A 22,694-nucleotide genomic window follows, 5' to 3' on the forward strand; every position below is an offset into this window, starting at 1 on the left:
GACCTTGCCCAGATCCATCTCCACCCCGGATGGCAAAATGCGATACCCCAAAAAGTCCAATGTGGACCCGCACTTCTCCAACTTGGCATAGAGGCAATGTTCTCGGAGACGCTGCAACACTGCCCGTACATGTTTTTCATGATCCTCTGGGGAGTCCGAATATATCAGAATATCATCTAAATACACAATTATAAATTGGTCCAAGTAGTCCCTAAAGATGTAGTTCATGAAATTTTGGAAGACCTCCGGAGCATTAGATAGTCCAAAGGGCATCACCAGGTATTCGAACTGGCCATAGTGGGTCTTGAACGCAGTCTTCCACTCGTCCCCATCCTTTATTCACACCAAGCTGTAAGCCCCCCTCAAGTCCAGCTTGGTGTAGTTCTTGGCCAACCACAATAGCTCCAGCATCTACGTGATGAGTGGCAGGGGGTAACTGTTGGGGATGGTGATTTGATTCAGCACCCGGTAGTCATTACATGGACGTAGTTCCCCATTCTTTTTCTTAACAAACAACAAGGGTGCTCCTGCCGGGGACTGAGAGGGTCGGATGAACCCTCTCTTCAGACTCATGTCCAGGAATTCCCTCAGCGCCACCAGCTCTGGCTCCGACAGGGAATAGATCCTTCTGGATGGAATGCGCACCCCTGACATCAAGTTGATGGCACAGTCGTATGGGCGATGCGGGGGGGGATAATTGGTTGGCTTCCTTTTTGTCAAACATGTCTCGGTACTCTTCATATTTCTTGGGCAAAGGAGCCCCCTCCTGCAGAACCGCTCCAGCCATGACATCTAGACCTGGCTTCTTCTGAGGCTGGCAGTGCTGATGGCAATACTTCAAGGTGAACACCACCACCGCTTCATCCCAGAAAACTGTCGGATTGTTCTGTATCAGCCATGGCATTCCCAGCACCACAGGAAATCGGGGCAAGGATGCCACATAGAATGACAGTTCCTCCACGTGCCCTGGGATCTCCATCCCTGACATCTCTGTCACTCTGGTCACAGTTCCTGACTTTAGGGGTCGCCCATCAATGGTGTTGACGGACAAGGGCTGTTCAAGCATCTGAAGGGGTATACCTGTCCCGTCCAGAGTCGGACCCAAGAGGCTGAGACATTGGTGCAAGTAAATCTTGTTTTATTAGAGTAATGGATACATCAAAAGCAGTGCGCTTCATAGAGTTCCTACAATAACTCACTATAATTCTCTAACAACACTTTAGACCTGCTCTGCAACATAAAAGAGAGTTGACGCAACACCCCCCTCCCAACTCAGCAGACTTATATAGGGGAAGTTTTGGAGCGCAATCTCTCACTCCTTCGTACCCCCGCCCTCTGACCAGTATGCTTTTCCCGCCGTCGAGAGCGAGGTGAAGGGAGGCGAACTTCCAAGGGCTCGTCTGACAAAACAGGGTCCTTATCAACAGACAGGGAAGTAGAAGGCGGGGAAGCCTCAGACATCTCTAAGTTACGGGTGGACAAAGGGGGAGTTACTGCTTTTTCACAGCTTGGCAAAGGAGGAGTTCCTGCTCTTTCGGAATCCTCCCCTAATGGCTCCGAGAGGGTGTTTGGAGGCTGAGCACTATCCTGAAAGGGGGAGGGTTCACCTGTGGGAATTGGCGGAGCATCTAACACACTCCCTTCCTCCAAGGCTGGAAAAGACACAACAACAGCTGCACCTTCCGCGCCTTCTGGCCGTGGAGGCGCCTGCAATTCATGCCTTCCCCCTCCCTGCTCGTCGAGAGAGAGCGGAGGCTCAACAATACCATGCTCGCGGGCAAAGTCCCAGTCCATGAAACTCGATGAAGCTCCACTGTCAATCATGGCCTTGGAAACTCTGTCCCGAGGGTAAAATCAGTCACACCGGCATGAGTAGGGTGGCTTGCAATGGGAGGGGCTGTTGATGAGGCTGCTTCTTTGACTTGGCTCCCAACTCTTCAGCCTCTACAAGAGCTGGGATTTGGAGTTTTCCAGCACCAGGGCCTTTTTGATTTTGGAAGGGCACCCTTGGGCCAGGTGTCCCCCTTTTCTGCAGTATAGGCATAGCCCCTCCCTCCTGCGCTTCTCCTTCTCCAACAAGCATGGTTGAGCTCCACCGATTTGCATGGGCTCCACCCCCGACAAGGACAAGGTTCCCACGCTAGGAGGATAACGGATGTGGGGGAGAGGTAAAGGTTCCTGGGAACAGAGTAGTGCAATAAACAACGGCCCTCAAGACAGCTGTCAATCTGCAAACACAACTGGATCAGCTCCGACAAAGAACTGGGTGGGGAGGTGCGTGCCAGCTCGTCCAACACCTCCAGGCTCAGGCCATTTTGATAGAAGTACATCAAGGCTGGGTCGTTGTAGTCAGTCTCTTGGGCTAAGATACGGAACATATTAGTGTAGACCCCCACAGATCCCTTTCCCTGTTTCAGCGTTCCTAGCTGGCGGGCGACTGTCTCCTTCCACTGGGGATCCTGAAACATCTCGTTCATGGCAGTGATGAAGGTGGTGTATTGACCCAGGATGGGGTCATTTCTGATCAGGTATGGGGTGGCCCATTTGGCGGCTTCTCCTTCCAGAAGACTGATGATGAAGGCCACCTTCGAGTCGTTGGTCGGGAACTCAGCTTGACAAATGCGTTTGTATAATTCACACTGGGCAAGGAACATGGCAAACTGGTCACTCTGGCCACCATTATGGGAGGGTAGCACCACAGAAGACTTGATTCTAGCAGGTGGCATGGGTGCCAGTGCCGCGCCTCCCTGGGCGACCAGGGCTCGAAGGTTCTGGTTCTCGAGTTGTAAGTTCCGGGTCACGGCTTAGAGGTTCTGGAGCTCGGCATACAAGGCTTTGATGGTCACTGGGAGTCCCCCTTTGGCAGCGCCACTAGTCTCCAAGTTATCCGTCATGGGAGCGTTGGGGAAGAGAGATGATGGCTGAGTCAAGCTGTCCTGCCCAGAGTGCAAGACACGAGACGGAGGTGAGACTGGAATTAATTCTGTTTTATTCAAGTAACGGTTACATCAAAACCAGTGCGCTTCATAGACCTAACTATGCTGACTCACTAATGACCCTAACTAAGCTAACTAGACATTCTCTGCAGTGTATGGAGTAAGTTGACTCAGCACCCCAATCAGGGGGACGCCGCCTTAAATAGGGAAGGTCTTAGCCCATAATCTCTGACTCCTGCAAAGTATCACCTTCTGACCTTCCCACTTCTCGCATTGTCTTACGCGGGGCAAAAGGGGGGGAGCCTCTGTCTGCTCATCTGACAGCAAAGGCTCGCTATGTGCCAGCTGAACCTCGGGGGCGGGGTGCAGGTTGGCGGGGAAGCGTTTGAAGTGCCAGGCAGGCGGGGAATCCCAGGGGGGTGGAGTTGGCGTGAGCGCCAGATCGCTTGCCAATGATTCTGTTGGAATGCTTGCAGTTGGAGCAGGAGCCGCATCGACGGGAGGGCTGTCCGTGGGAACTTGTGGGCTGTTGGCATCTTCCCCTCCCTCAATGTCTTCGAAAGCCTCCTCCTCCTCCTCCAACACCTCTCCCTGATCCACCTGTGGGAACTGGGGCTCAACATAATCAGTGGCTCTGTTTTTAATTATTTATGTTTTGGTTTAATTATTTATTATGTTTGCTCTTGCAGTGGCCCTGAAGAAGATTGCTTTCATCTGAAACACACTGGGCTTTGTAGAATGATTCTACAAGAAATATTTTTGATTTTTAGAACCATTTTGAGACTCTACCTCTTTCTTTCTTTGCTTCTCTTGCTTCCTTGTGCTGAGCTGACCCTTCCTTTCTTCCCCATGACTTTTTCTAAACCATTCTGCTTTTCTTCTCCCCATCTCTTTGCTCGCTTCAGATGAAGGGCATCTCCTGTCAGTATTTTCTGGGAGGGATTCAAGCACATATCAGGAAATGTAGGCTTCTGCAATTAACGTGGATTAAAGTGCTGTGTTCCTTAGTGCAACAGATCCATTTTTTAAAAAAGAAACAGATACTTTGTGGTTAGGAAAGTGATGGGCAAATGCATTGAAAAGTGTGGAATAAAAGAATGATTAACAGAAAGATGTATAAACACACTACAGGCAAATCAGGATGAATGCTCAATAAATACTTTGTCTGGGGGAGCCCAAAATGAAATGTCAAAAGAAGCCCAAAATTTCTCTTTGGGGAGAGCTCAAGTGTTGTTTCTTCCCAAACTGATGGTGTGATCTCACCTAAATAGAAACCTGAGACTAGTATGGGAAGGACAAAGCTGCTAGTCCTGAAATCTGTGCTTGCCTCAGCGAGAAGAAAGCTGGCCTAACTTGCCTGTCTTGCTTTTTGTTTCAGGTATGTGCCATGATCTTTGCCTGTGCCCTGTGCTGCCACTATAATGGAGATTAAGATCACTACCAGTAACTGAAATGGATAAACTCTGAACGCAGCATCTCGCTGTTCAATCAAAGCAGAACCAGTAGCCTCCAGATTAAACACAAGCTCCAAGCATTGACCCAACTGGGGAATGCACACGATTCATTACTCTTCTGTAGGACCTCTTGCCCCCGATAACTCAACTGCTCTTGCACCCCAACTTGCAAGGGCTGGCCCCACCAAGTGGACACTTCAGGTGACAGATTTGGGGGAGGAGCTATGTTGATATGCGCTACATGGGCTCTCCTATGCCTCCTAAGTTGGCTTGCTGTCCTCAGGCCTGACTGAGGAATGGATGTTGTCCCATCACCGGTGCTGAAGTAAAATTCGACTGCCACTGCAGTTGAGTTTTGTACGGAGAGAGAAAGAGAAGGGGCATTTTATCTTTTACCTTAAGCAGCAAAATACCTGGGGTTGGCTCTGACTATTTGTCTTGCTTCGGATAGTAAATAATTAAGATAAATTTTACTGATTTTATGCAACCTATGTCCAAGTATTACATTTAGCTCGACAGCTTGTCCAGATTTCAATGCTACATGCATCCAAGAAAACACACCCACCATGACAGTATGGTACTTGTCACTGAACCAGATGTTGTTGTAACTGAGCCTTCAAAAAGAGGAGGTCAAAGACCAAGATGCTGAAAAAAGGAACTTTTATTTTTGATAAAACCCAACGCGTTTCAGCCTGTTATCTACAGGCCTTCATCAGGGGATAATAGCTTATAAGATTATAAGACAAGCAAATCGCTTTCTGTGCTGTGCCACGCGTTGGGTTTTATCAAAAATAAAAGTTCCTTTTTTCAGCATCTTGGTCTTTGACCTCCTCTTTTTGAATTCTCATTTGGTTGTAGTTGAGCCAACATCTTCTTGCACTCTCACCACATCTTAGATGACTATTAGCACTTGAGAGAATAAGACTTTTCATGTACGTGCTTAACCTAGAATGCCTACCATCCTTCTACCACTATAACCAGATGGCTAGAAATGCCTGTTTAACACAGTTCAGGAGTAGAAATGATATAAGGGATATTTGTCCCCTTTTCTTTAGCTGAAATGTTTTCTAACTTCAGAGTTCAACTTCCCAAAATAGTTATCAGGAATAATATGTGGTCAAAGACGTTGGAACTTCTGTGTGGCCTTAGCCCAACACTAAGGGCAAAACACGGAAAACAAAGGAAGATTTATTGATGGAGAAAACAACACACATGCCACAATAGCAACAGCCGTAGTCGTGTGCATATGAAGGCAGGATCCTGGACAGTAGACTGCAACTGTTTTACTCCTCCTCCTCCTGCTGCTGCTGCTGCGAGCTAAGCCATGGTTTGGGTTGCCATGTTGTCTGGACCCTGGAGAGAGAGTGGGAGTGGGGAGGAGAGGTCCCAAACACCTCTAAACATCTACCCCTGCCTCGCCATTCTTCCTGCTATCCCAGCGCCTGCCTCCAATTGCTCCTTACCTTCAAGCAAGTAAGCCTAGGAACTTAGGGTGGCGGCATTGGAGGACTCTGCCATTTTTCAACTCTTAGCAGCAAAGCTATAAAGCAGAGGTTCATCCCACCTGGTGGGCTATAATATGGCAGGCCAATCCCATGGGGAAGACCCTTAAGGGATTCGCCCCTTTGGAGTTGAAGCGAGGGCACCTCTTCCTTTGTATGTCTTCCCCTTTTGTCTTTTTTCCCCTACCTGTGGGCATTACAGTATATGAGATTTAATGTATGTAGCATGTATTTGAGGTGTATAAGAGGGTGAATGCATAACATACAAAGTTTTTATGTTGTGGGATGCCTGGTGTGAGAGGCTGAGTGTCCCAGAGAGTTTATAACTCCTGGGTGTGAGAGGGAGTAGAGAAATAATTTGCGGTTTGAGTCTATGCAGCCTTGTGGCATGATAAACTGTATTGATTTTTTCTTGCAGAGTGTTCTATATACATGATGAGTCTTGGGGAAAGGATATTGAAGGAGGGGATTGTTGGGCAACCTCTCTCAGTGATCGAAGGGGGTAGGCATGGTAGAAGGAGATGTCAGAGGGGTGATGACAGGTGTTTGCACTTGATATTCCACACAGAGCACCCTCCCATTCCTAGTGCTGATGGATCCTCTACCACTGTACCCAAGAGTCTGGTGGTTCTGCTACTGAATGCCAGGTTGGCCCATAATAAAACCATGCTGATTTAATTATGGATGAACAGGCCAACGCAGCTCTGTTGACCCAAGTACTCATTTCAACATCAGCCCAGACTGGAGGGAAAGCTGTTGCTGTAGTCCATAGGAGTTCACTTCCCATCACCAGAAAACTCCTCTCTCCTGGAGCAGGACTGGAGGGCCTGCGTGTGATGTTGGGCCAAAGAGACAGGTTAAGGATGCCAGTTGATTATCACCCACCCTACTGCTTAACAGCCTTCCTGACTGAGCTGAATGAGGTTGTCTCAAATGTGTTGTTGGAGAAACCCAGAACAATGTTTTTGGGTGACTTCAACATCCAGACTGAGGGGGCCTTGGGTCTAGCTTGAGAGTTCATGGCCAACATGGCAACCATGAGCCTGTCTCAGATGTCAATGGTCCAACACATAGAGTAGGGCATACCCTTTATTTAGTCTTCACTCCATGTGGGGAGGGTGGTGTTTTGGAAATAGGTGGGGTGGATATTACCCCATTGTCATGGTCAGACCACTTCCTGGTGAGGTTTGGAATGATAGTTCTCCCCTGCTGACCAGTTAGGATGGTTGGGCCCCAGAGACTGATGGAATCTGAAAGACTCCTAACTCCTCTGGCTGGTTTTTCCCCCAAGGGGTGGAGTGGGTGATCCTGTTGAGGCCCTAGTCTCACTATGAAATGGTGACACTCATAGGGCCATTGACATGATCACTTCTGTGGGCCATCTCTGATGCTGTAGAGTCCACTTTGCTCCTTGGTATGCTGAGGAACTGCAGCTGATTAAATGGAGCGTGCGAGGGCTGGCGGGTTGGTGGCGTACATCTTGCTCCAGAGCTGGCCGAATACATGTTCAAACTCATAATCAGGCCTAATACATCATTGCAGGGGCAGTGAAGAGATCCTACTTTGCTGCCTCCATTGCATCCTCAAGGAGCCACCCGGCAGAGTTCTGTGTGGTCTGGAGGTTGGTCATTCCTGGCCAGAGGGATGGACTTCTGGAGCGCATTGTGTCTAACTGTAACTGGCTAAACACTTTGAGGATAAAGTCACTTGGCTTTGCAGTGGTTTAGATGCTGCTATTGTGCCAGTGCCAACACATCAAATCCAGTGTTGTGTGATCAGTTCTAGATACTGCAGCCTGATGATGTGGACAGAATGCTTGCAGTAATGCACCTGATCACCTGCTCATTAGATCCTTGCCATCCTGGCTTATTAAATGTGACTGAATAGGTCATGGATATGGTAAACACAGTCAGTCCAGGACTCCTACAGCCGCCCTGGGTTCCTACTGGGAGGAAGGGTGGGATATACATTTAATAAATAAAGTAATTTTTGCATGGTGGAGTGCTGTCCACTGCAAGGTGGCCGTGCTTCTACTTCTTAAAAAGCCCACTCTGGACAATGTGGTATAACTATTGATCAGTTGCCAACACCTCTTTCTTGGCAGAGGGGGTGGAGAAGGTGGTTGTGGAGCAGATATTCCTGGATGAGACTGATATCTAGATCCACTATAATCTGGAACTGCATCAGCCTTGGCTGTCATGATGATGACCTTTATCATGGGATAGATGGGGGGAGTGTGACCCTGTTACTTTTGCACCATCTCTCAGTGGCTTTTATGACCATTGACCATGGTATCCTCCTGGACTGACTCAATGGGATGGGTATCAGAGGCACTGTATTATGGTGGTTCCATTTTTATCTTTAGGGCCATGTTCAGAGGGTAGCACTGGGTGAGTACTCCTCAGCCCCCTGGCACTTGTGCTATGGGATTCTACAGGGTACTATCCTCTTCCTGGTGCTGTTTAACGTTTATACGAAGTTGTTGTGTGCAGTCACTAGGAGTTTTGGAACAAGGTGTCATCAGTATGCTGAGGACATGCAGCTCTAGTTCTCCACAACATCTGAATCAGGAGAGGCTGTGAAAGCACTGGATCAGCGTCTGAATGCAGTGGTGGACAAGATGAAGGCCAATACACTATGCTTGAATCCTTGAAAGACAGAGAAATGTTTATATATCAACACATAAACCTAGATATTAGAAAGTATATGCTTAAAATTATAAGGAAATCACAAAGAGTAAAGCAACAGGTCTGTGAGGCCTTAGGATCAGTGTTCACCTTCTTCAGAGGGGCAAGTGAAGTTCAGCCTGAACTTCTGAACTCACGAAATGAAGCAAACCGGCCTGTGTGTGATTAACATTTGATAAATAAGTATATTGTTTAGGGGCTAGTGGGCATGTAGTAAATGTATTATTAGTAATAAATGTGGTGGTTAGACTTGTCAGATCAATAACAAGGGTGGAATGTTATGCTTGGTAGTCCATGGGTCAAGTACATTATTCAAGGGGACAGGTATACATTAGTCAAGGAGACAGTAGAACAAGGGGATAGGAAATGTTTGCCAACTATGGAAATATGTGTGCTCATTCTAATAAAGCCATTTGATTGGATTGGAAACAGTATGATTGGTGAAATAGTATCACATGCTATTTTGAAACTGTATAAAAGATCCATGCAGACAGTGCCACATTGCAGTCCTCGACGCTTGTTCTGGTGAGGCAGAAGCTTGTATTGAATAAAGGCCCACCTTTTTGCTGGAATCCTTTGTTTTCAATTTTCTCAAGGACCCCTGGTCCAACAGACCCCCAAAATTCCCCATCAGGCTCAAGTGGGGCTAGGGGTGCATTTTACCAGCTCTGTCTGGTCCATCAGCTACAGCCATTCCTGGTCAGCAAGAGCATTGATAACCTCAAGGCTGGATTACTGCAACATGGCTTATTTTGGGTTGCCCTTAGGCCAGCTCCTGGTTCAGAAGCTCCAGTTGGTGCAGAATGTGGTGGCCAGACTGCTGATGGGCATTACATGGGTGACAATGTGTGACACTATTGTTAAAACTGCACTGGCCATCTACTAAGCAAGGTTCAAAGTCCTTGTTTAAACATACAAAGCCCTGAACAACTTAAGTCCAGGATACCTTATGGACCACTTGAACCCTTATATCCCAGATTGATCACCGAGATTATCTGCAGGAGTGTCACTGGTTTCCCCCCGAGTTGGTGTGGCTCATCTGACAGCAACAAGAAACCGAGCCTTTAAGTATCATCAGCCCAGTCCTTTGGAATGCTCTTCCAACAGAGATTCAACAGGTACCTTCTGTTTTAACCTACAGACATCTGCTGAAAACTTTTCTATGCTGCCAAACTTATACAGACAATTAAGAAAACGTTTCTGTAACAGTTAGTAGATGATCTCCGATACCTTTATGGTTGTTGTATACTGCTTTGGTACTTTTGAAGATATAGTGATATACTTTTATTAACTTTGGTTGCAGCTTGTGGTTTTGTCTAGAGTGTGAGACACCAAGAGCCCCATTTCTGATTCTTGTGGACACTCTAAGCCACACCATGCCTCATTCACAGTACCAGCAGAACTGGAGGAAGGGTACAGTGGCCACAATCTTCTCTCATGCATTTGTGCTAAGCCATGGTTTGGCTTAGTGTTACATGCTAACCACCTTCACAGAATGAGAAACCTCCACAGCTTACACATTTGAAATCTATGCAACACTAGTTCTCAGTAGCGTATATTTTTAAAACAAAACGTAGGTTACACACAGATTTACGTTTAGAGATGGAAACTTTTTTTTTCAGGGGGAGGATACCTGAAAGTTATAAAAATACAGAAGACTGTCTATGCAAGTTTAAATCAAACTTTTACTTCTCCAAAAAGAGAGACTGTTCTTAGTTACATAATGTCACCCACCTTGTGGTCACGGTAGTAGTATTAGACACTTCCCTAAGTGATTGTAGGTTCCTGAGAGAGCAATGGATATTTAAATCATTTCTTGAATATGTGGTTTAATTACAACCAGCCCCCCCCCAAGTTGTAGAATGTAGATGGAGACAAGTACCACTGCCTGACATCAAATCCTCGAAGAGAGGCACACTGCGCCCCAAAATATTTCCGGATTCCTTGCTAACTCTCTGCCTCCTCTACTTTGCTTCTGTCTCCATTTCAAACAGCTTCAACTGTTGCTCCACACACAGATTTTCCATCAGCCCCTTTTCTCAGACAGGGTAAGAGGGTTTCACATTCTGGAGTTGATCTCCTCACCATCCTATATACGAAGAGCAAACTCACTGAGTATGGATCCATCCAGTGCCTGAAAAAGAGGCAGCACCAGGCTTGGGGTGTGCAGAAGTACAAAAATATTTAGGTCTGGGAAAATCCAAAACAGTCCAATGCAGACTGATCTTGCTCAGTGGCCACACAATGCTAGTGGCATTTGAGGGGGGAGTAAGGGAAAATGGGAAGGGGGAATGGAATGGCGCACCCTGCAAAAGGTCATGGCTGGCTGCCATTCTGAGCAGCAGTACTCCATATCACAATGTTTTGCTGCAGGTCCCATGTATTAACTTCTACTAAAGAAACATCTAGCAGTCATTCTGGACCAGATGATTTAGGGACTGACAATATGATAAAAGTAAAGATGTGAATCTATCTGGTTAGTGGGAAATCATGACGGAGGCGAATGTAACACAGGTGAACAAGCCTGGCTGTTTAGTGAAAAATTCTTTAGATTTTTTTTTTTTAAAGTGCTCCCAGTAGGTTTGATGCGCAGTTTGATATCATTCCTGTTACACTGTCACTTCTAGGGTCGCTGTGCTTCACTTTAGACCCCAGCACCTGTGGCAGTGGTTTAAGCTAGGGAACTGGTGGACTATGCCCTTCCTCTACACTTTGCTTCCATAACACATAGGTGAGGTTGCAAAATCATAGCTCATCTCCTTTCCAGGGATAGTAGATATGGATGGCACAAAGCCAAGGGGAATTCTGGTAGGAGGTTTCTGTGGCTACAAGCTGGGCTTGCTATTCTGTTTCAGTCTCCAATTATATTGCCATTGCGTGCATACATACAAACGCACACACACAAACGTACTGTCAATGGGATCATGAAAATAAAGATGGGTACAAGCTAGCCCAGTCTTCAGACAGAGAGAACTTTAGTAGGACATATCATCTGATAGGTGCAGCGAAAGATGCTGCAAATTGCCAGAATTACTGGTGAATATTGATGCTTTGGGTTAATACCTAGATTTGTAAGGATTATAGCCGCTCATTATGTCAGAGAAGACACAATCTGCATTTCCCTCCTCTGCCCACTAAATTGTTGAATCAAGAGAGGACCAGACCACAGGCAAGGTTCCTGTGTTACAAGAGGCCCTAATCATCCAGCCTGGGTTCATTTAGGGACCAGGCTTTGTCCAGATGCTTATGCTGCTTATGATCAGCCACTCGCTCTGATTCAGAGTCACCATAATGCGCACACACTTGGGGGCAGAGACTGCGCTACTCTCCAGATTCTGCTTGTCAAAGTTTCCATGCTCAAAGTGTCCAATGGGGACATAGCTGCTACAACGCAAGCCACTCCGGTACTTCTGGGTGCCTAACTCCACAAGTCCGGCCCGGAGATAGTCCCCTGGGCGCTGTTCAGATCCTGTACGGATCTGGATGCGGAAGATACGAGTGGCCTGCTTAAACACCACAATGAATGAATTCCCAGCAGAAGGGGTCTTGCCCCAAAAGTAGTCTTCTACATTGCTGTAAGCCTTATTGGGTAAATAATTTTCAAATGTCTTAATATCTGTAATCATATCCGCAGGGGGATTGTCAGGGAATGTAGAGGGGTCCTCTTCAAAATCTTCATCTTTCAGCTTATTTTCCGTGTTTTGGAAGGAAGAGTAGTGGCCAATGTGTTGGAAGAGGGATGGCTTGAAACGAATTACCTCCTTCTGGGTAAGAAGAAGCCGAAAGTGCACAAAAAGCCAGTCACACGGCATCTCTTGGTAAAAGAGCATAAGGAACTCAGCAAGCCGTGGCAAGTCACTGGTGTGGTAGAGCTTGCCAATGTAGCCAAGCTTGGAGAACTCCAGAGTGACCCAGTAGGAGCCCTCACGGGACGCCACTGCCTTCCTGATGGCCGTGAAGAATGACTTGGAACAGCGGACATCATCCTCAACCATGAGGTAGTAGGTCGAGAGGTTGGCTGCAAAGTTCATGAGGTAGGCATAATCCACATTCTGCTTGGATCTGAATCGCACACGGTCTTCGGCATCATTGAAATTCCTTTTTAGGCCTTCCAAGGGAGGGTAGTATTCAGCAGGAGTGTGGATAACTAGCAGACGGCCCAGCAGGACTTGGAGAGCAAACCTCCTGGCAATTTTCTCCAGCACTTGAGCATTCCATTCCTCATCTGGATCAACTAGGTGTACCACTACCACCATCTCCTTCAGTTCTTCATGTGTTGATTGTTCAAAGACAGACCGTAGGGTTTCCAGAAGATAGTTTTCTCGCTTCCGTTTGACTGAACACAGCCCAACAGTTAGAAACTCTGAAATCAAGAGCCAAAAGGATATACCTCATGAATGTGAGATAGGCTAGCAGCAGTGCATATAATATTGTTTCCAATCAATGCCAACTGTATCTTCATAAATCCACAAGAACTCAGGATTGCTAAATTAAACTGACCGGTGGTGAATTCAAGGCAGGCAAATAAAAGTTACTTCTCCACGGATCTCTCTTCTTTCAAAAGCATGGATTTGTAAATCCAGAATTTTATACAGGAAAAAAAATCTTGCTAGTGTCAGAGCAAAACTGTTTTTTCAGACTTGCAGAACAGCAAAGACTGGGCATGGTGTTGTAACTGTTTGATGCTGAATTATTGAATTTCCCCTGTAATATCATCTCTGGACATTTCTGACTAAGATGGGTGTAATTTGTGCTGAACATCACAAAATGGACTTTGACAATATAAAAAATTCTAAGTCCTCGGTTTAGTATATTAAAATTAAATCCAAACATAAAAAGGCTGCACATGCCTGCAAGAATTATTAGCAAGAATTATTGTTTTTTCCTTTTAGACAAATGCTTATTGAGCTTGGATTTCAAACTATATCCACTGAATATCTGACTGGTAAATTCTTTTAATAGGCCAACAAATGACCATTTGTTTGTGAATGCAGATCAGTCCAGACTGAAGACATTGAGCACTACATCTTGTACTGACGTTTATAGAACTCACCTAGAGATAGATTCCTGTATTAATTTCAGAATTTTCTAGGTCATTCAGATGGTGTCAAATTCAGAAAGATGCTGGCTAATGCAGGTAAGTTTGTTACATAGTTATATTCACTAGCACTGAGAAAGTTACAGGGTATGTTTTTCCCTCAAAACAGCGTTGACTGCCCAGAGGATTTTTTAATAAAAATGATTTAGGAAGGTTTACAACTGTAAGTTTTGACAACTTGCAGTTTTGAATATTTATGTTTAACTTAGTCTTAGAATGCCTTGTTTATTTTTGTGAGTTACATTGTAATAGCCATTGGCTACAAGCAATATTAATCTGACTGAACAACATCTTTACATAGCATATGCACAACTTATGCAAATTTTACCATAGGCTTGGGCCCTGAGTCATAAGTACCTAAGCAGTGCTCCTGTCAGAAACATCTAGCTGGCTATGGTAAACAGGTCTCATTTAGGTCTTATGCTCTCAGTATGTTCTTAAATTCACTTCATGCATCTGATGAAAACATTTTACGGGCTACTTAAAAAACAAGAACTCTACCCACAATAAACTGGTTACTCTCAAAATGTCTAAGGCACATTTTGTCTTTGCTCTGGGCTAAGGAACCCTGCATTCAACCAGCTGCTTGAAAGGTCTGTGCAATCCAAGTCAAAGTGAAAAGAATGAGCCTGGGATATCTGCTCCTGAGCTCTCTACGAACTCCTGTGAATGCAGCATGGATACTTCTGTACCTGTCTCTGCATCAAATTGGACAAAAACACAGCAAGAGTCACCCCCAAATGAAGGTACATGCAAAGCATGGATGAGAATAAGGCTGACAGGGTAGTTGTTCTACTATTTCCATCTGCTAAGAAGGTAGGTGAGGGACCAACATGGATTTACAGAGGCTATATGTGGCTTGAATGCATATGCGTGCGCGTGCACACACACACACACACACTGGACACAGAGGTGTTGCTGTGTGTATGCACACATGGAAAAAGAAGGAACTGGGGACCAAAACAGTCAAACTCAAAACTGCCTATGATAGAGATGTCGCTGCTTTATAAAAAAATTAAAAACCTGTTAATAACATGTACACATCTGTCATAGCTGAATGAGCAAGAGTAAATATAACCAGTATGTAAAAAAACAACTCCTGAAATACAATATTAAAACATATGACCAAACGTGTTTCAACAAAGTCTTCTTCAGTGGTCAATCAATGTACAAACAACAACTATACAATTCAGCATAAGTGTATGTAACAATACAATCCACAGCATATCTCCTGCAAAGATAAAAAAATATTATTTAAATACTGGTAATGTAATATTAATCTAGATTAAAAAATCAAAAGAAAGATAAAATGGTGGTTCCCCTTACTTTCGATAGCCATACGGATAGAATAAAGACTACTGTTAAAAAACATTGGTATTTAATTGTGCATCTACCAGGATGCAAGGATGGTCCCACATTTGAGTACAGAAGACAGAGGAACCTAAGAGATATACTGATTCATAGTATGTGCAGACCTAGTTCTACCAGTAGGGATCAAACATTGATGGGTACAGCAATAAGAGGTAATTTTCCCTGTGGGAATTGCAGTGTTTGTGAGAATTGCAAAAAGGGGGAATCATTTGTGAACCCAATTAATCATGTTAAATTCTTTTATCATGGTTTCTTTAATTGCAATACAAAAGGGATTGTTTATGCTATCATTTGCCCTTGTAAAAATATATATATTGGGATGACAACTAGAGCTATTAAAATCAGAATATGCGAACATAAGAGTTGCATCAGGACTCGAAAAATGCAAGCCCCTTTGGTTCAACACTTTGTGGAACGTGGACACAATGTGCAAGATCTAAAATTTTGTTGCCTGGAAAAGATGCAAGCCCAAGGACATCAACTACATCATAGACTACAGCAAACAGAACTATTTTGGATCTACACATTAAATACAAAAGTACCAATAGATCTTAATGAAGATGTGAACAGGATGGTGATGAATTAGAAGTTATTTGTGTAAAAATGTACAACTAGTTTGTATATTTATAAGGTTATATTATGTCTATAGGTTGGCCATTGTATTTTACATTACATTACATTAAGCAACACTGCCTGTGATGCATGTTTGGGATATTCCTTTCAAAGTTTTTTTCTTATCTACAAAGACACCTGCAAAGCTTGTTAAAAAAAACCAGCGGTGTGATTTAACATTAGGAATGGTGGGATAAAGCAGCATTATAGCATGTTTGGATACTGGTGTAGATTTAAGAAATAAATAATTTTATTGAGTTGGTGAGTATGGTATGCTGATCATACCATAGCTTTTTTGTTTTTATTTTAATTAAATTGAGTATAGAATGTATTAGATTTCTACTGTATATAAATTTGCTTTTTATTGTATTAAGTTTGAATTGGAGGGACAGTCTTGCAATGCTCACAGAGTTGGAGAGTATCTTCTATACATGTTTTGGTGTGGCATTCAGGAAATCTCCAGATCTTATTTCTGTTGTTTTAAATGGTGAGTTTGTAGCAGGAGTATCAAGATTTTTTAATTAGAGGAATATTATATTTCCAGTATTTAAATATTTTTTCTTTGCAGGAGTTGTGCTGTGAATTGTATTGTTACATACACTTATGCTGAATTGTATAATTGTTGTTTGTACATGGACCACTGAAGAAGACTTTGTCGAAATGCATTTCGTCATATGTTTTGATATTGTATTTCAGGAGTTGTTTTTGTATATACTGGTTATATTTACTCTTGCTCATTCAACAGATGTGTACATGTTATTCACACGTTGTTAATTTTTTTTTATAAAGCATCCACGTCTATATCATAGGCAGTTTTGAGTTTGATATTTTGGTTCCCAATTCCTTGTTTTTCCAAATTCCAGTTTGTTGGGATATATCTTTTGGTTTGTATGCACATCTATTATTATTAGCACACAGGACACATTTCTATACCTCTATTCCATTTCAAAAAACATCAAAGTAGTTTACAGCAAATAAAAACCAAGTAAGAATAACAATTAAAAATACAGTAAAAACAAACTCAACTATTGCAAAGAGACATCTTAACTACCTGCATTCTGAGGAAGTGGAAAAGGATCCAGCTGTGGAGCCTCATGTCCCCTTTCATAATGTTTTTCTTTCTTCATCCTCCTCCCCACATCTGCTACACAATAAAAAGCCCCTGCTTGCTACAACGAGCAAGGAAAGCAAGTAAGCAAAGAGATCAGATTGTTGGGCTGGGAGGGAGATGCATCAACCACATCCTCACCTGCTGCCTTGGAGCTACAAGGAGTGAGAAACTGGATAGAAGGAGCAGTAGCTCCCTTACTTCCTCAATAGGGAGCCCAACAGTGAAGGAGAACTATGGCTTTCTGTATACTGTAGGCCTCCTGCTCCATTCCCCCACTGGGTGGCAGTGTGAAGCCAGCAATGGAAAAAAAGTCCCACCGTTATCCATCTCTAGCTGGAGGGTGGAGAACCTTTTTGTCCTGGCAGACCAGATCTTTATTTCCCATCCCTGCAGGCCATCCACCTGTCAATCATATGATGCCACGATGATATCAGGACTGATAGAATGGCTGGACCAACCCACCTGTCAAAGTTGACCTGTAGGGTGGTTGAAGCAGCATCAGCAGGATTGTACTCTCCGCTCACCAGCTGGTGAGTGCAATCTCGCTGGCTGCAGAGGTCAGCTTCACCAGCATGTTCCTCACAGAGAACCCACTGGCGAAACAGACCCCAGTAGGATCAAACCCTCTATTCAGCAGCTGAATGCAGGGTTTGATCCTGTTGTCTGTAGGGGTCCTGCTTAGCCAGCTGCATTTCCTGCATGCAACATGTTGACGAAGCAGCATCCAGCAGGATCAAACCACATAATGGCTTCTGTTATGTCAGAGATTAGCCCTAGAATTAAAGGGAGAGACATGACTCCACTGCAGAGGTCTGTGCTCAGCAAAATATGAGATCCCAGCAGTGAACCATTCTTCTCCATGAAGGCCTGCATGCTTGGGCATTGCAAAATTCATTTCTTGTTGTCTTTGCAAATGTACAATCCATTCTGCTACAGCAGCCTGAAATGCAAACTTCTCCTGTGCTTCTATCCAAGTATGGCCCATTGCCTGCTGACTCTACATCTCTGCCAAGGTTTTGCTTCTCTTTGATCTGCCTGTTGGAGGTGTGCAGTACTCACTTTTCTCGAATGGGGGAATGCCAGCAAGATAGCGATATGAGATGTTCAGGAAGTTGGTTGCATTGCCTAGATTTTGGAGGCTATGAAGGTTCCAGTCGGTGTGAAGTTGTTGTAGCCCTGCATCCTGAACCCATTCCCGCATTTCTTTCTGTGAAGGAATAGGACAACAGTTAGAAAATTTCACACAATGGGCTGTACAGCTTTAGGGCCCCATCTGCACTATATATTTAAAGCAGTATTATACCACTAAACAGGCATGGCTTCCCCCAAAGAATCCTGGGAACTGTCAAGGGTGCCGAGAGTTGTCAGGACACCCCTATTCCTTTCACAGAGCTTTAGTTCTGTCCCTGTTCTGTGGAATAGCATCCCTGTTTAGATAGGACAGGTGCCCATTCTTCTGCACTTTCCAGAAATAATTGGACTTTCGCAAATGGATGAATGACAGCCAAGGTCTAAAAAATCATCTTTTTTTGTGTTTAACTTTTTTTGCTGTTTTTACTGTACATCCCCTTCAGATGCTGTGTAGAAGGAGATTAATAAATTCTTCTTAATAATAGTAATAATATTATTAATAACAACAACTCCTCTCGGTGTGATTTAACAATCAATCCTTCTTTCCAGGGAACTCTGGGGATTGTAGCTCTATGAGGGGAATAGGGGTCTCCTAAAAACTCTCAGCACCCTTAAACTACAGTTCCTGGGAATTTGGGGGGGGGAAGCCATGACTATTAAAGTGGTATGACACTATGCTTTAAATGTATAGTGCAGATGGGGCCTAGAAAAGGAGCCAATGAGCAAGGCAAGTTCTTGTCATCTCTTATCCTTGTGCACTCAAATGCCCACTTTTAGAGTGGTGTTGGTGGCATCAGTTTGGAAGCAAAAAGGGACCATCCAAAAATAAGATAGTGGCCTTTTCAAAGGACTCCCAAGGTATGCAGAAAGATGTTTGTAAATTAAAAGAAAAATATATTTTTAAAAGCCCCAAACCAGTTACCTGAGCTTCCAAGACCTCATTGGAATGTTAAGAGTAGATAGGGAGAGGAAACTTCTGGGTTCACATTGAACATACAAGTCAGGAAGAACTCCTGCCTTTCATGTTACATTTCATTTTTGTGGGGGAGGGAGGTCTGGTCACAGCTATATGAAAACCCTGGGCTTCTCCATTATCTTTTATGGGCACTCTCGCTTCTTGCCAGGGCAGGGAAGAAAGAAGAAGAGGGGATTAAAGGAACAAAAAGTTAGGCAGACTATGAGAGCCTATCAGTTAAGTCTATGACCAAGGGATGTCGACACACATAATGTTACGTGTCAGTTTGCAGAACATAAGAAGAGCCTGCTGGATCAGACCAGTGGCCCATCTAGTCAGCCAGTGGCTAACCAGATGCCCATGGGAAGCCCACAAGCAGGATGTGACCACAACAGCACTTTCCTCCCTCACCTGCGGTTTCCCGCAACTGGAATTTGGAAGTATACTGCTTCCAACTATAGAGGCAGAGCATAGCCATTGTGGCTAGTAGTCTCTGAATGCCTTATCCTCCATGAATTTGTCTAATCCCCTTTTAAAACCATCCAAGTTGGTGGCCACTGCCTCTATGCGCTGTGTGAAGGACTTTCTTTATCCAGCTCCACACAAAACGAACACCAGCAAAGAATTTGAACTGCGCAGGCAGAGAAAAAGAAACAGATTTCCATTGCTCCTGAGGAAGGATTACTCCGAAACGCGTTGAGCCTCAATAAATCTACCAAGCACCAGAGCCTGCCTCTCTTTTTTGACCAGAACTGTACACAGTATTCCAAATGCTGCCGCACCATAGATTTATACAACGGCATTGTGATATCAGCAGTTTTATTTCCAATGTCTTTCCTAATGATCCCTAGCATGGATCATGCAGAGGAGCAGTGAAGAAAATGGAGGGCAGAGGGAATGATCTGCTCAAGCTGCTAGCGGTTTATAAAGAATTCAGGAGTGGAGGATTAGGGTTGTTAGGATGCAAGCCTTAAGGAAGCGGTTCCCAAACTTTTCCCCCTATGGACCCCTTGACAATTGCAGATGGTCTAAGCAGACAACTTAATGTTTTTTTCTGCTTGTTATACAATTGTAATGCCCTGATTTTTATGATTTTTATTGCTTCTTTTATTTCTTATGTTTTATTGTATTATAATTTGTATTCCATAGTATTCAGATTATAATATAAGAAAATGCAACATAAGAAACAAAAGAAGCAATAAAAATACAATTAAGAATCAGTATGAATATTTAATGTGAACATGCTGCGGACCACCTCTGAATGAAGCTCACAGGCCATAGCTTGGGAACCCCTGCCTTAAGGAACTTCCATCTCTGCAACATGCAGGCATGTTTCAAGAGGAGCAAAGGAAAAAAGACAGTTCTGGCCTTTCCTACTCTCCAGAGCCCATTACAATCCACCCCCTGCTATGTAGCAATAAAATGCCACACTTAGTGTTGGCAGGCATCCCCACATCTGAGCCTTCTCGAGCTACATAGCACAGCAGAGGAAGGCTTCAAGGGGATGGACAGGAAAGGGAAAAAAAGGTTTCCCCTTCTTCCCTTTTGAACCTCCCCTTCTCCCAAGCATCCCGACCTGCTTCTCCTAGAGGAGAAGGCTCCTATTCCAGGCTGCATGAAACCCTAAACAGGAACACTCTTCTTAGTGGGTGGAGATTCACTGCCATATTTGTTGTAGGGACCACTTGTTAGGATTCTAATGAGGAATCAGCAGCCATGGTGATGTATATGCTGATTTGATGCCTGCCACTTCCTCACCGCCTGATTCTAACCACTTTTTCCTGTGACTGGGTAGGTGGAAGACCAGGTCATCAACAAAAGGAAGATGACTCTAAACTGTGCTACCCCTACCTGACATTTTGGGTTACCATTAAAAAGGCAGCAAATTTTCAATCAAATCATTTACTATTATATATATTTACCATTACCGAGGCTCCATTTGGTGTTTCTGACTCAGTCGCCAAAATGTCACTAGTCCTTGAAAAGCAGCCAGAATGTTTTTTTCTGGATGCATTTTGAAGTGACTCTGCCCTCTGCTGGACATACCTCCCTTCCCCAGTGCTGCTTTCAGACTTCTAAGGACCGCCCACAGCAAAGTGTTGGGCCAATCACTGTCTCTGCCTGAGCCTACAAGAAAGTGTTTCCATTGGCTGCACCTACCAAACAGCTGTGAAATCTGCCTGAAGCAGAATTTTAAAAAATGCACTCAAGCTGATCTGACCAGCGTTTTAGAGTAAAAAGGAGCAGAGTCTGACTAGCATTGTCTGCCGCCATTTTCAGAAAAGAGAGGTGAAGACACACTGGAACTAGCACAACTGTAAATGTGTCTCTACCACTAGGCTCTCTTCAATGAAGGACATGTCACCAGGAACCTAAAGTTAAATGAATGAACATGAAAAAAATCCCACCCCAAAATGAAGGGGAAAAAAGTCAGGTCCCACCGTTAAAGCCACTCCCTGGCAATGCCCATTTCCTTAAGATATTTCAGGGAAACTCTCTCCAGGCAACCCTGGGCTTCTAAAGAGACAAGAGAGCAACAGGGTGTGAGTGGCAGGGCTTGCTACTTATCAGTTATCTCTTTTTACATCCAGAACATGCACTTTATGCTATACTCACTATCTCAGAATCCTCTTGGGGCCAAGGCGACAGGCTTATAAGGAGCAGGAATACGAGCAGGGAAATGGCTACTGTAAGTGAACGCCTCAGGAAGCACCGCATGACCATTAGTACCCTGGGAAGGAATGCTCCTTGCCAGAGGCTAGCAACTCCACGGGCACTCTGCCCTCACCCTGTCAGCTGGAGAAAATAATGAAGATCCATATTAGAAATGCCTTCTCAGAGTTCCGACACACAGCAGCAAAGCTTCAGCCACAACACTGGCTGTATTCCCATCAAATCTTTCATTAGCTGTGTCATTGTTAGTAACCACAAGTCAAGCAACTTGTGGACAGAAACTTTGCCTTTCTAAAACGTACATGAACTTACTTTCCTTTTATAGTTACTATAAAAAGGAGCAACTAAATAGGGAAATGAACACTGCCCAAGAACCCAAAACAGATATTTGCCTATTTAATGGCCTGGCCAAATATCCAGAGCCTGATCAGATGGAAAGTTTACATTAGAATATCTGGTGCTTATGGATCCACCATACGTTGCTTTTAACTTTTATAGGCATCATCTAAAGCATTCACGCTAAATGAAGAAAAACATGCAATATACACAAAAGATAATATCAAAGAGACAGTGGCCAAAATCCAACACACAGTTAAAGGCGCTTAATGCTGTGTTGGATGGTGGCCAATGCATTCAGAGGAAAATACAACTGGGAATAATCATGAAAGAAACAAAACAAGACCAGGAAACAGAATGGAGGGAGACAAGGCTGTGTTTAATCTCTCCTAAAAATAAAACTCTATGCCACAAAAAGCTGAGCTTTCCAAACTGTACATGCTGCATGAGGTTATTTTATTTATGTTATTCTGCTAATCCTGGGGAGCGGCAAGGGCCAGGGGAACTAAAATCCTATCCCTTGGCTACTGGAAATCATAGGATGCTAGTGTTGGAAGGGATCTTGGAGGTAATACTCCAACCTCCTACTCAATGAAGGAATCTGCAGCATCCTTGTCCAATGACCATCCTTCCTGATGGACCTCCCACTCTACAGGTCCCCCCCCGCATCAGTAAAGCCATGTGGAAAGTACTGTCACACCCACAGTGCATATTTAAAACACATTCCCACCCCCAAGAACCCTGGGAACTGTAGTTTACCTATCACAGAGCTACAGTTCTCAGCACCCTTACCCTTACTAGAGTTCCCAGGATTCTTTGGGGAAAGGC

General features: G+C 44.3%; 1 protein-coding gene across 6 annotated transcripts in view; it reads right to left on the reverse strand.

Moving 5' to 3' along the window:
- Positions 1-9,848: 9,848 nt before the first annotated feature.
- LOC133387300 (alpha-1,6-mannosyl-glycoprotein 4-beta-N-acetylglucosaminyltransferase-like) overlaps positions 9,849-22,694 on the reverse strand; it is a 37,895-nt gene continuing 25,049 nt past the window's right edge. For all 6 annotated transcript variants that reach the window (XM_061631797.1, XM_061631796.1, XM_061631794.1 and 3 more), the window contains 3 exons: positions 21,474-21,653; positions 17,831-17,978; positions 9,849-12,942 (listed from right to left, as the gene is read on the reverse strand). In XM_061631797.1, coding sequence (XP_061487781.1) covers positions 11,798-12,942; positions 17,831-17,978; positions 21,474-21,581 — 1,401 coding nt within the window. In that variant the 5' untranslated portion in view covers positions 21,582-21,653 and the 3' untranslated portion in view covers positions 9,849-11,797. The remainder of the gene's footprint in view (positions 12,943-17,830; positions 17,979-21,473; positions 21,654-22,694) is intronic.

This window comes from Rhineura floridana, chromosome 6 (genome assembly GCF_030035675.1).
Source record: "Rhineura floridana isolate rRhiFlo1 chromosome 6, rRhiFlo1.hap2, whole genome shotgun sequence".
NCBI classification, from domain to species: Eukaryota; Metazoa; Chordata; class Lepidosauria; order Squamata; family Rhineuridae; genus Rhineura; species Rhineura floridana.